The sequence below is a fragment of the Oncorhynchus clarkii genome, chromosome 15 (genome assembly GCF_045791955.1).
Source record: "Oncorhynchus clarkii lewisi isolate Uvic-CL-2024 chromosome 15, UVic_Ocla_1.0, whole genome shotgun sequence".
Classification (NCBI taxonomy): domain Eukaryota; kingdom Metazoa; phylum Chordata; class Actinopteri; order Salmoniformes; family Salmonidae; genus Oncorhynchus; species Oncorhynchus clarkii.
In genome coordinates this window covers 27,752,404-27,767,418 of record NC_092161.1, presented here as the reverse complement: position 1 = coordinate 27,767,418, position 15,015 = coordinate 27,752,404, and the positions used below count along the sequence as shown (strand labels likewise).

At 41.0% G+C, this 15,015-nt stretch overlaps 1 protein-coding gene across 2 annotated transcripts in view; it reads left to right on the top strand.

Moving 5' to 3' along the window:
- The window catches only part of LOC139367136 (protein disulfide-isomerase TMX3-like), a 62,012-nt gene that overhangs the window by 29,987 nt on the left and 17,010 nt on the right, over window positions 1-15,015 (top strand). For both annotated transcript variants that reach the window (XM_071105201.1, XM_071105202.1), the window contains exons 10-12: window positions 12,228-12,326; window positions 13,013-13,070; window positions 13,308-13,361. In XM_071105201.1, the coding sequence (XP_070961302.1) occupies window positions 12,228-12,326; window positions 13,013-13,070; window positions 13,308-13,361 (211 nt within the window). The remainder of the gene's footprint in view (window positions 1-12,227; window positions 12,327-13,012; window positions 13,071-13,307; window positions 13,362-15,015) is intronic.

The following is a 15,015-nucleotide window of genomic DNA, read 5'->3' as shown; positions in this document are numbered from 1 at the left end:
ATGGATTTTTCTTTGCCTAGAAGGCCAGCATCCCGGAGTCGCCTCTTCACAATTGTCAATTGTCTTTGGCTATGCCGGATTGATGTGATATGACATGCTATTCTATAAAATAATTTCTCCGTAATTCATATTACCTGATTGAGCTAATCATGTAAATATAATTAACTAGAGAGTCGGGCACCACTAAATAATATTTATAGAGCTGTTATCTTCCGAAAAAACTCTTAAAGATCTAGTAATATTTTACATCAATAGCAGTCAATATTAATCGTCATCTTAATTCAGTCTCATCTGAAAGTTGTAAATTCTTGGTTATCTGCACGAACCCTGGCTAACAATTTGAATCAGCAATACAAAATTGGGTTTAATTATTAGTTTACTGAATACCTAATTAATCACACAGAATTACACATACACACAATTAAATCATAATTTGAATACAAATGACGTCATAAAGGAAAACGTCCCTAGTGGGCGGAACAGATATGACAGCTTGTTACACAAAAGAAAAGGAGCTGGGTTTGAGTGAAAGAGCGGGAAGACTGAGGAACAAAGGGCGAAGCTGTGCTATCATAAATACAGTATCTTATGCATTCTAAATTACTGCCCATTTGGAAAAGGAAAATGCAATAAATATTTACTCTGAGCTGCGCTTCAGTAGGTTGGTGGTAGATGGAAGGCCGTGCTGCCCAACCGAGTCCTTTGAAGAATGTCTCTGCTGGTAAATTGACTCGTTGTAGTAATGTCGTGGTGTGGTAGACGGGATACTCTGTCTGTTCCTTCCTAACCCTCGTTTGCAGCAGCTGTTGCTAACTCAACGGCTAGAAGGTATCACTTCTGTAGTGAATAAGAGTTCAAAGTTCATACCATTCGCAACCAAAGCTCACGCTGATGTTGGCTTCGTTCTGTAGTTATTATCTGAACCATTCTGACATCGGACCGTCGTCCTAACGTCCTCGGAACAGGAGGTTATATTGCTTGATCCTAAGGGCTTATATAGGAAGGTAGAGGAGGGCGTGTTTGAAAAGGGCGGGCCACTGATTGAGCAGAGCCCTATCTTATGAAAACCCAAATCTTACATTTTAGAAGCTAAAATCACATTTCATCCCATCATGAATAATTTCATATTCAAACATTTAAATTGAACAACAATTCCATGTGAATCCGATAACTCTGGATGTGTAGACTTTCCACTGTAGAGTTTGTCATCTTATCATTGATGAGAATGTCTCAGATGACAACTGAACTGACATCATATTCATTAAGTACCACCGCATATATGTTCAATTGGTCAGATTACCAGACTATTGTTCATTTCCCCCCACCTTCTGATGTTCCCAGAATCTCTATGTTAACCAAGGGTTTGCAAATGTAACATCAGTAGGGTAGCGAGAGGAAAAAGGGGGTAAGAGGTATTTATGACTGTCATAAACCAACGTCATGACACAGTTGACATTGAGACTGTTTTTTTGCAGGTACTATTTAATGAAGCTACCATTTGTGATATTGTGAGGCGTCTGTTTCTCAAACTAGACACTCTAATGTACTTGTCCTCTTGCTCAGTTGTGCACCAGGGCATCCCACTCTTTCTATTCTGGTTAGGGCCAGTTTGCACTGTTCTGTGAAGGGAGTAGTACACAGCATTGTTCAAGATCTTCAGTTACTTGGCAATTTCTTACATGGAATAGCCTTAATTTCTCAGAACAACAATAGACTGATGAGTTTCAGAAGAAAGGTCTTTGTTTCTGGCCATTTGGAGCCTGTAATCGAACCCACAAATGCTGCTGCTCCAGATACTCAACTAGTCTAAGTTTTATTGTTTCTTTAATTAGCACAACAGTTTTCAGCTGTGCTAACATAATTGCAAAAGGGTTTTGTAAAGATCAATTAGCCTTTTAAAATTATGAACTTGGATTAGCTAACACAACGTGCCATTGGAACACAGGAGTGATGGTTGCTGATAATGGGCCTCTGTATGCCTATGTAGATATTCCATAAAAAATCTGCAGTTTCCAGCTACAATAGTCATTTACATTAACAATGTCTACACTGTATTTCTGACCAATTTTATGTTATTTTAACGGACAAAAAATGTGCTTTTCTTTCAAAAACAAGGACATTTTTAAGTGACCCCAAACTTTTGAACTGTAGTGTGCCTTATAAGAAAAGAACAAGACTGTAAACTTCAAATCATGGAATGGCCAGCACATCATGGAATGGCCAGCACAGTCTCCAGACTTAAACCCCATCGAGCTGGTTTAGGATGAACTGGGCAGAAGGATGAAAGCAAAGCAACCTACAAGTGCAACACATTTGTGGGAACTTCTGCAACAGTGTTGGGAAGAACTTTCTGAACTATATTTGATTTCCGTTGTAGAAAGAATGTGTGTTCGGCTGTTATGTCTGCAAAAGGTGGCTACTTTGACGATAACATTTTGTTAAACAAAAAGATTCCCTGATTTATTTTCTGTCTCCAATTGTTTATATGTTATATGCTTTCATTTCAGAGTACATTAAGACAAACTGTGTGAACTTTTGTAAAAACTATAAAAATGGAAGTGTTCTAAAACTTTTGACCGGTAGTGTATATACTCTGTAAGAATAATCTCAGCTGAAGCCCAGCACATACATCTATAAAGCCCAACACATACATACAAAAATAATATGTATATGTATACAGTGCCATTTTGAAAGTATTCAGACCCCTTGACTTTTTCCATATTTTGATGGTCACAGCCTTATTCTAAAACTGATTAAATAGTCCCCCCCCCCCCCATTAATCTACTCACAATACCCTATAATGACAAAGCGAAAACAGGTTTTTAGAAATGTTTGCACATTTATAAAAAATGTACAACTTAAATATCACATTTACATAAGCATTCAGACCCTATATTCAGTACATTATTGAACCACCTTTGCAGTGATTACAGCCTCAAGTCTTCTTTGGTATGATGCTACAAGCTTGGCACACTTGTATTTGGGGGGTTTCTCATGTTCTTCTCTGCAGATCTTCTCAAGCTCTGTCAGGTTGGATGGGGAGCACAGCTATTTTCAGGTTTCTCCAGGATGTTCGATCGGGTTCAAGTGCCCGAACTGTGGCTGGGCCACTCAATGACATTCAGAGTCTTGTCCCAAATGTGTTGTCTTGGCTGTGGGCTTAGGGTCGTTGTCCTGTTGGAAGGTGAACCTTTGCCCCCATCTGAGGTCCTGAGCGCTCTGGAGCAGGTTTTTATCAAGGATCTTTCTGTACTTTATTCCGTTCATCTTTCCATTGATCCGGACTAGTCTCCCAGTCCCTGCCGCTGAAAAACATCCCCACAGCATGATGCTGCTCCACCATGCTTCAATTTAGAGATGATGGCAGGTTTCCTCCAGATGTGACGCTTGGCATTCAGGCGAGTTCAATCTTGGTTTCATCAGACCTGAGAACCTTGTTTCTCATGGTTTGAGAGTCCTTTAGGTGCCTTTTGGCAAACTCCAAGTGGGCTGTCATGTGCCTTTTACTGAGGAGTGGCTTCCATCTGGCTAATCTACCATAAAGGCTGTGCCTCCATCATTCTTAAATGGAAGAAGTTTGGACCAAGCAATACTCTTCCTAGAGTTGGCCGCCCGGCCTAACTGAGCAATTGGAGGAGAAGGGCCTTGGAAAGGGAGGTGACCAAGAATCCGATGGTCACTCAGACAGGGCTCCAGAGTTCCTCTGTGGAGAAGGGAGAATCTTCTGGAAGGACAACCATCTCTGCAGAACCACCAATCAGGCCTTTATGTTAGTTGCCAGATGGAAGTCAATCCTCAGTAAAAGGCACATGACAGCCCGCTTGGAGTTTGCCAAAAGGCACTTAAAGGACTCACAAACTATAAGAAACAAGATTCTCTGGTCTGATGAAACCAAGATTGAACTCTTTGGTCTGAATGCCAAGCGTCACGTCTGGAGGAAACCTGGCACCGCTCATCACCTGGCCTATAACATACTTACGGTGGTGAATGGTGGCGGCAGCATCATGCTAACAAAGTATTGAGAGAAACTTTTGTTATTGACCAAATACTTATTTTCCACCATAATTTGCAAATTAATTCATTAAAAATCCTACAATGTGATTTTCTGGATTTTTTTTCTCATTTTGTCTGTCATAGTTGAAGTGTACCTATGATGAAAATGACAGGCCTCTCTCATCTTTTTAAGTGGGAGAACTTGCACAATTGGTGGCTGACTAAATACTTTTTTGCCCCACTGTATATATATATATATGTATATACAGTTGAAGTCGGAAGTTTACATACACCTTAGCCAAATACATTTAAACTCACATTTAATCCTAGTAAAAATTCCCTGTCGTAGGTTAGTAATGATCACCACTTTATTTTAAGAATGTGAAATGTCAGAATAATAGTAGGGCAAATGATTTATTTCAGCTTTTATGTCTTTCATCACATTCCCAGTGGATCAGAAGTTTACATACACTCAATTAGTATTTAGTAGCATTGCCTTTAAATTGTTTAACTTAGGTTAAACGTTTTGGGTAGCCTTCCACAAACTTCCCACAATAAGTTGGGTGAATTTTGGCCCATTCCTCCTGACAGAGCTGGTGTAACTAAGTCAGGTTTGTAGACCACCTTGCTCGCACACGCTTTTTCAGTTTTGCACACATATTTTCTATGGGATTGAGGTCAGGGCTTTGTGATGGCCACTCCAATACCTTGACTTTGTTGTCCTTAAGCCATTTTGCCACAACTTTGGAAGAATGCTTGGGCTCATTGTCCATTTGGAAGACCCATTTGCGACCAAGTTTTAACTTCCTGACTGACGTCTTGAAATGTTGCTTCAATATGCCATCTATTTTGTGAAGTGCACCAGTCCCTCTTGCTGCAAAGCACCTCCACAACATGATGCTGCCACCCCCGTGCTTCACGGTTGGGATTGTGTTCTTCGGCTTGCAAGCCTCCCCTTTTTCCTCCAAACATAACGATGGTCATTATGGCCAAACAGTTCTATTTTTGTTTCATCAGACCACAGGACATTTCTCCAAAATGTACGATCTTTGTCCCCATGTGAAGTTGCAAACCGTAGTCTGGCTTTTTTATGGTGGTTTTGGAGCAGTGGCTTCTTCCTTTCTGAGCGGGCTTTCAGGTTATGTCGATATAGGACTTGTTTTACTGTGAATATATATACTTTTGTACCGGTTTCCTCCAGCATCTTCACAAGGTCCTTTGCTGTTGTTCTGGGATTGATTAGCACTTTTCGCACCAAAGAACATTCATCTATAGGAGACAGAACGCGTCTCCTTCCTGAGCGGAATTACGGCTGCGTGGTCCCATGGTGTTTATACTTGCGTACTATTGTTTGTACAGATGAATGTGGTACCTTCAGGCGTTTGGAGATTGCTCCCAAGGATGAACCAGACTTGTGGAGGTCTACAATGTTTTTCTTCTGAGGTCTTGGCTGATTTTTTTTAATTTTCCCATGATGTCAAGTAAAGAGGCACTGAGTTTGAAGGTAGGCCTTGAAATACATCCACAGGTACACCTCCAATTGACTCAAATGATGTCATGGCTTCAGAAGCTTCTGATAGGTTAATTGACATCATTTTCTGGGATTTTCCAAGCTGTTTAAAAGCACAGTCAACTTAGTGTATGTAAACCTCTGACCCACTGGAATTGTGATACAGTGAATCATAAGTGAAATAATATGTCTGTAAACAATTTTTGGAAAAATGTATTGTGTCATGCACAAAGTAGATGTCCTAACCAACTTGCCAAAACTATAGTTTGTTAACAAGAAATTTGTGGAGTGGTTGAAAAACAAGTTTTAATGACACCAACCAGTGCATGTAAGTGCAAGTTCAAATTAGCTACCTTTTGCCTTGACTACTTTGCACGCGCTTGACATTCTCTTAACCAGCTTCACCTGGAATGCTTTTCCAATAGTCTTGAAGGAGTTCCCACATATGCTGAGCACTTGTTGGCTGCTTTCCCTTCACTCTGCGATATCCAACACATCCCAGACCTTCTCATTTGGGCTGAAGTCGGCTGATTGTGGACGCTAGGTCATCTGACGCAGCACTCCATCACTCTCCTTCTTGGTCAAATAGCCCTTACACAGCCTGGAGGTGTGTTGGGTCATTGTCCTCATGAAAAACAAATGATAGTCCCACTAAGCACAAACCAGATGGGATGGTGTATCGCTGCAGAATGCTGTGGTAGCCATGCTGGTTAAGTGAGCCTTGAATTCTAAATAAAATACTGACAGTGTCACCAGTAACGCACCTCCCCATCATCACCCCATCTCCATGTTTCATGGTGGGAACCACACATGCGGAGATGATCCGTTTCACCTACTCTGCGTCTCACAAAGACACGGTTGGAGCCAAAAATCTCTATTTTGGACTCATCAGACAAAAGGACAGATTTCCACCGGTCTAATGTCCTATACTCATGTTTCTTGTCCCAAGCAAGTTTCTTCTTATTATTGGTGTTCGTTAGTAGTGGTTTCTTTGGAGCAATTCGACCATGAAGGCCTGATTCACGCAGTCTCTTCTGAACAGCTGTTGTTGAGATGTCTGTTACTTGAACTCTGAAGCATTTATTTGGGCTGCATTCTGAGGTGCAGTGAACTCAAATGAATTTATCCTCTGCAGCAGAGGTAACTCTGGGGTCTTCCTTTCCTGTGGTGGTCCTCGTTTCATCATAGCGCTTGATGGTTTTTGTGACTGCACTTGAAGAAACTTTCAAGAAACTTTTAAAACGTTCTTGCGATGTTCCGCATTGACTTAAAGTAGTGATGGACTTTCGTTTTTCTTTGCATATTTGAGCCGTTCTTGCCATAATATGGACTTGGTCTTTTACCAAATAGGGCTATCTTCTGTATACCACCCCTAGTCACAACAACTGATTGTCTCAAACACATTAAGAAGGAAAGAAATTCCACAAGGCACACCTGTTAATGGAAAAATATAAACCCTGTTATGAGCAGGTGTGTCCAAACTTTTTACTGGTACTGTTTATGTTTGTGTATTTGCATTTAATTTTTGTTTTTTATTTTACTGTCATTGCTGTCAGGCCCAGGGGAAGTGGTGGTATGTGGAGTGTTTTCTGTGCTCAAAGGGAGGCTGGGTTGGGTGAATGGGATGGGAGGTTAGGGGTGTAGGATCACTTATTTTTGTTTTTTTCCCTTGTATATTGTACCTGTAACTCCCAATTAAGATAAATGAAAAGGGGTCACACAAAAAGAAAAAGAACATGAGGTTGGTTTGCACTCAGGAAATTGTAGTGTTGAATATGACAATTTATCATTGCGGTTTTAATGAAGCGGGGGAGTTATGCATGCACTGTAAAATTGAAAAGAGCTCAGACTAGCTGCTTCCTGAGTGTGAATGGCATTTTTTTTCTCTGAGTCATTCACCAGTGTGGTTGTATACAGAAGCAAAATTGTTAGGCTAATAAGGTCGGGGGAGAGGGGGGTATTATTCATCCAGATGTCACAGTGTGAAAAGAATCCAGGCCTACACAGTTAGTTGCACAGTAGAATTTGAGACCTGTGTTCATTGTCTTGTGAATCAGAGTCTTCTAAAATGCTTAAATAACATCTTCGGTCTGATGTTGTTCATTCATAGAATTTGTGCGTCAACAAAACTGTTTTCAAGTTTGTAAAACTATTCGCATTACCATTTCCTCCAGATGTTTTTAGCCACCCTGATTCACAACATGCCAGCTTTGACACAACACACCCACATGAAAAAAAAATATATATAGTATACTAGTCTAAATACTGTAGTATTATGTAAACTATAGTGTTCACTTTACTGCTTTTGCGGACATGACTGTAGTATACAGTTTAGTTACTGTAGTGTTTTCGCCTACGTGACTAGTATTTACTGTAGTGTTTTCGCCTACGTGACTAGTATTTACTGTAGTGTTTTCACCTACGTGACTAGTATTTACTGTAGTGTTTTCGCCTACGTGACTAGTATTTACTGTAGTGTTTTCGCCTACGTGACTAGTATTTACTGTAGTGTTTTCGCCTACGTGACTAGTATTTACTGTAGTGTTTTCGCCTACGTGACTAGTATTTACTGTAGTGTTTTTGCAGACATGACCGTAGTATATTGTAGTAACACCTTAGCTAAAATGGCACAACTACCAGACTACGCCAGTTACTGTTTGTTGAGGGGAACACCTCAACCAGAACATAAGACACACTGGTTCGTGACAGGCCACCTATTGAGTTGGTTCAACAGTTCTGAGCAATGTAACAGACCAGACAACACTTCAGCAAAAATGTACAATTTGTATTACAATTGTAACATATAAACTTTAGGTTCTAGGCCCATTTATAGGTAAACATTTCAGAGTCAGATATAAAGAACAAGCCAAGTTTATTAACTTGACCAGGTTGTAGACTACAGGGCTGATTAAGTTGAAGTGCTGGCTTAGCGCAGTGGCCCCCCTCAAATATCATATGAATACACATTAGACATGGCTAAATGTATAGAATTGCAAGAACATTTACTGTAAAGCTTAGAGAATTAGGTGTGCTTATTTGACACACAACATGCATTAAGAGTACACCAAAGTGACTTCTTAGATCTGATACTTCCACCTAGATGGCTTTCTGAGATACAACAGTGCTTTCAGATGACCAAAAACAGTGACAAACAGTACTGCACTTCTGATGGTAGAAAATAAACAGTTAACCACTGCATTTACATAAACAATTGATATTTTAGAAACGCATATTACTTTATTTAGACAGTCAACTGATTGGAGGGCGCTGCCAATAAACTGCCTGGACCTCAAACCAGCAAAGCCTCTCCCAACAAACCCACTGTAAACAAAAGGATATTCTTGCACTGGCTTTAACATTTCTCCATGTGGGTTTAGGTGTAAATGTGAACTAGGAAAACAATGGAAATACATTTTAATAGGGATGCACCAATATGACTGTAACGATGTGTGCTGAGAGTCAGGAAGCAAGTTCGGGGAGTGAGTGTTTCAATTTTGAACGCAACATAATACAAAACAAGAAACAACGCACAGACATGAATAACAATAACGCCTGGGGAAGGAACCAAAGGGAGTGCCATATATATAGGGAAGGTAATCAGGGAAGTGATGGAGTCTAGGTGAGTCTGATGATGCGCAGGTGTGCGTAACAATGGTGACAGGTGTACGCCATAATGAGCAGCCTGGTGACTTAGAGGCCGGAGAGGGAGTACACGTGACAATGACATTTTTGCCCTATACCGATAGTGGCCTTTTAAGCATTCCAGTACAGTTAAATAGTTTAAACAAAGTTTCATTTGTTCAGTTAGTAACAGATTGTTTAATAACTTGTAAATGACAAATCCATGAATGTGTTTTATCACACAACAGATATTCATGACACATATTACAAAGATGGTTAAGTTGTTGGTGGCTCTGCTTTCTATCCAATCTTGACCGTATGGAGAAACTTAAAAATGCTTTGAAATAAATATTGGTTTAAACTAAAATGCAGTTAATCATTTTAGCTTTAGCTCCTTGAAAAATGACTGTCTCTAGGTTATGTCATAAACTGCTATAAATGGCACAACTTAAACTTTTCAAATGTGCTCAACTGACTTGACTAGTAAAATGTGAGCAAATTTACAACACATCAGTACAACACATCTTTCATTTAGGAAATACAAATAATAAACAATAACAAAAATGCTTTGTTTTAAATTAAATGAAAATGTTGACCTATACCAGCCATGAATAAACACAAGAAAAGACACATTTGGGGGTGGTTTTTCTTCACCTGCTCGGCTTTGTCACAAGAGAGTCTGTTTATGTTTTTGTCTACAATGTTTGAAGCTGCGCTGAAAAGACACTCACTGTCCACACTAGTACAGGGAGCACCAAGATACTTGCACACAGCTTTAGCTAGGATGGGGAAATGGCTCTCCATCATGTAAAAAGTACTGTTCCATCTGGTGGAAATGTCTTGCTTAAGCTTTTTGTTTTCACTCCAAGCTGCTCCAGTGTTGCTTGCAGGCGGCTGTATGCCAGCTGTGAGTGTTTAACATGACCCACTATCTTCCTACCTGTTGCCACTGTGTCAGATATGCTGCGTTGGGCCAAATCACCTTCATTCACATCCAGTTGCAGCGTGTGTGCCATGCATGGCAAACTGGCGACTCCACATTCTTCCAAATCCTTTGTCATGTTACGTGCATTATCACGTAGCACAGTGTGTACTTTGTTCTTGAGGATTTTCCAAGTTTCAAACATGTTCTCAAATGCCATTGAAATGGCAGCAGCGATATGACAACCAGCACTTTCTTGAGTTTGCAATACGGCTTTCCTCAGTACGAAACCCTCGTTGACCCAGACTCTGCATACCCATGGGGCTGACATCGCTGGTCCGAATGTCAGTCGTGAAGCTAAAAGTAGTGACGCCCATAGCAAGTAGCTCATGTATGTGCGTTTCAACAATACTGTGTAACTCCGGTTGGGCACATCTGGGGAGGAAAGCGCCTACTTGGTAGTGTGTACCGGGGCTCGATGTGCTCGATCAGTCGGCGAAAGCCAACATCATCCACGTTAGAGAAGGGTTGATTGTCAAGGGCAATGAATTCCATTATCTTGGCGTTAATGGATTTCAACCTTTGAATTGTCTCGCTGAAATTTTCTTACTCTTTCAAGTGGCTGCTCGAATTGAACTTGTTTAGTGGTTGGAAGTGTGCGTTTAGTTTTCCTCTGCTTTTGTTCTAAGTAGTCGCTGAATGTCTGGGGGTGTTGCACTTTCAAATGAGTAATTAGGTTTGTGGTATTGAAAGATTTCACTTTCCCCCCTCGGGAAATAATAGCAGCACAAACGTTTTTATTTGAACCTTTATTTAACTAGGCAAGTCAGTAAAGACATTCTTATTTACAATGACGCCCTAGGAACACTGCCTTGTTCAGGTGCAGAAATACAGCTTTTTACCTTGTCAGCTCGGGGATTCGATCGAGCAACCTTTCGGTTACTGGCCCAACGCTCTAACCACTAGGCTACCTGCCGCCCTCATACGGGCCTTTTTGTTGTCTTCCTTTGAAACTTCAAAACAGATCCACACAGCAGACATTGTGGACTAGGTTAGGAATGCTGTGTTGTAAGTGTAGCGCTGTATTTTCTGTGGCGTCATTACATCATCTACCTACGTTATACAGGTATACACGTCAGCTTTGACATCGGTTTTGCACATCGGCCGTTAAACTATACATAGAGCCGATGCCGTTGTTTGGCATTTTTAGCTAATACCGTCCGATTCCGATATGCTTACCAATTTATATCGTGCATCCCTACATTTTAAACTTATTTAGTATTTTTCTCAACAAATGTCTTAATGCATTGTATCTACTTTTGTGCTTGTATTTGTGTTTTTAAATAATCAAATCAATCAAGAGACTACAGTGTGGAGTATGGTATTCTACAGTATATTTCAAAATTCTATAGTAAGCACTACACGATCGAGTGGGAACCTCCGAGGAAATCCACGGCATGAGCTCCCCAGAGACAGCACGTTTAAATCAGAACAGCATCGACACCGCTAGCAGATAGCTTTTCTGCTATCTAGCAGTCCAATCGATCTAAAAATACTAAAGTAAACATTATGTAATCAAGTGTTATAACAGTGTGCAGTATAGTATTCTGCAGTATACTACAAAAGTCTATAGTAAGCAGCAGTTCTGAAATATATCCTACCAGACCACTTCACCTATAGACAAATATCTGGCAGATCACTGGTCCAATAGCACATCCTTACATAATAATAATATATATTTATTTTATATTGCGATTTTCATACAAAATCTGTAAAAAAAAAAAAAAAAAAATATATATATATATATATATATATATATATATATATAGAATAATAATTCAGGGAGCTGCCAGTTCATGAGAGGAGGTCCTCCACAGCTGGATGATGATGCAGTATAGGACTAGCTTGAGTAGAGGTGGTGTCGATGGTCCAGCCACAACTCCACTGTGTGTGGCCCTCTTTGTAGTGTCTAGATGGGTGGGAAACTGTGTGCGTGCATGCGAGCTTGTCTTCCTCACATAGCGAATATCAACAGGTAGTAAGTAAGTAATTAGTCTGACCTTCTACTTCCCAACCACGCGTCGATACTCAATTGAACCATTCTCTGTAAACTGTTGTTTTCTCAATTGATCATCAATGCTTGACATTTCTCTGTTGTCTTGTTATTCTCTGTAATTGCAGAGTACGTGGACGGTGGCTTGTCTTCCTGGGTTAACAAAGAACGATTTCAGAGCTACCTGCAGATCGATGGCTTCACCCTGTATGAACTGGGAGAGACAGGTACAGTATACATTCTGTACTCTACCAACCTACTGACAAGAACAGTATAGGCCTTTTCCATAATTTTGTGCACTTGTGGCTATCTGGGTGGATTTGACAGGTGTAAGCAATTTGGTAATAGCTCCAACTCCAACGTTTTACCCTATTGCTTACACCAATCAGTCTCTCAGATCTCCACAAGTGCACAGAGTCAAGGGGTCGATTTGGGATTGGGCCACCCCCCGTATTGCATCCTATCAGTACATTCAACATAATAACCTCAACCAAGGCTTTGTCATGTAATGCTATATGACACGCCAGCAGAGGGCGGAGTAGTTCTTACCATTTCCAACTAAGTGCTTCCTTCCTGCATCAGTCCACAAGCCTGAACACTGAACAATACATGTACACCCATCTTAAGTTGTATGGCAGTTGTTTTATCCATTTGTCTTTTTCTGATGGGCCTCTTCCCCTTCTACTGCACCTGAATAGCCTCCGCCCACTGGTTCTAGAACCACCAAGAAGTCACCAAATGCAGAATGACAAATTAATAGAAACCTTGGTTGGTGCTTTCTTTGTTTTAGCTGCTTCTGTAGTGATGTGCTATATCTCCCCCAAAGCCTTTTATCTTCAGGCTATTGTCCTCCCGCCTTCTCTTCTGCTGTCTGTTTGTGAGTGTGATTTGTAATCCCTCTCTCCCTCTACAGGCAAATTGGTGGCGATTGCAGTCATCGACGAGAAGGACCCGACAGAGGAAAGCGGCAGGTACAAAAGAACATTGTGAAATTAAAGCCTAGTGCTGCTAGACAAATTACAATCGCACGCTTCCATGGAAACCGCTGCGGCGGCATTTAAAAAACGCCCAGCTTTTTCAACTAAAGATAAGCGCTGCATTTATTGTTTGGATTGCCCACAAATTGATGCATGTGGGAAGAGCGTCACGATGTGGACTGATGTGAACTAATGTGGTACCTTTCCCTCTTTCTTTGATTTGTCTGTTAGATTAAAGACTCTGATTCAGAGAGTGGCAAAGGAATACAGGGAGCATTTTAACAGGTACGTGTTTGGATGGAGATGGACCATTCATATATTCATAACCACACGCACACAAACTTTCGTTTTTCTGTCCTTGTGACCGACCTTAAATGTATTTCCATTCAAAATCCTATTTTCTCTAATCCCTAATCTTAACCCCTAACTCTAATCCTAAATCTAACCCCTAATTTTAACCCTAAACTTAAAATAGTCTTTGTCTTCATGGTCCTTGTTTTACTATCCTTGTGGGAACATTTGGAGATTTCAGGTCCCCACGAGGTTAGAAGAACAAGTGTACACACACACACACACACACACACACACACACACTTATTACAAGGGATCGCTGTGGGGAGACAGCCTAACCAGCTGTACTTCTTTGAGGACATGTCTGGTTTCATTCAGTATCAGTGGGGAGGTAATTATGCAAAATGTCAGGCTTACCAAAAATAGGCGCTCCTCTGGAGCTGTCAGTCGCTGCACAGTTGGAGGAACGTATTACCTCACGAGACTTTGTTCTCCTGTAAGAATACCTTATTAAACCATCACCAGTGGGAATGGAACACTACATTACAGAATGGTGCGTGCAATGGATTCATTTAGCTTTAATTAAGAAGTGATCTACCTCGCGACAAACTCGAAATGGGATTCATAAGGCTGATGCGTAAGAACACACACATCAAATGCATTCACTGCAGTACAGACCCTCGTCCCATACATAGTCCTACATATTAGTGTCAATGTACAGAATCTCACCATACTTGGCACACACTCCATATTGCTCTTTCTCTTTACTAGTTAATTCACCGGTGCTGGCCCTCTAGCTAAATGAAGACGTATTATCTAAAATCTCTATGATCAAAGTGTTTCTTCTCCTCTCCAGGCAGCCACATTAGAGCTGATTGAATTTCACAGATCCCTATCATCAGTTAGACTATCTGCCACGCTATCGCGCCTTGTTTTTGAAGTCATCACACTCTCCTGATTCACAGTTAGATTATAGCCCAGTGTTTTGACACAACCTAAATGCTAGATGGCTCGTTGTAATTACGTCACACCCCCCTTGTTAGTGCCCCTTTTGGTGGGCAGACACGGAGACTGAGGCAGACACGGAGACTGAGGCAGACACGGAGGGCAGGCGACTGATGCAGATAGATGTCATTTGGATGAGTGAAGCGGTGTGTGAGGGCGGTAATGAATACTGTGGCATTCAGCTCGCCCTCCATCCGCAACAGTGTGACAGAGCGATAAATGCAATCTCTGAGAGGAGACTACCCAAGGAGACGTGTCTGTGTGTGTGTTGTGTGTTATTCTCTCTGTGTGTGTTTGGGTGCTGGCTAGGTGTGTGTGTCTGTGTGCTATGGGTTGGGGGTATGTGTATTTGAGTGATTGTGAGTTAGCGTTGTGGGTCTGTTGCACAGCAGGGAGTTGAAAAGAGAGTGGGAGGGAGGTAGAGGGAGGTGAAGACAGGGGGAACGGGAGGGAGACAGCAATATTTATGCGGTTGAGTAGGGAGAGCTATGGTGATTGCTATGATGAACTGACATTTATAGACACGCTCACCACATAAAATGTGTATAATATATTCTTCCAAAAGTCTCTCACATGTACACACACACAGGCATATATATGCACACACACACGAACACACACTGAATTCATTCATTGAAGTCCA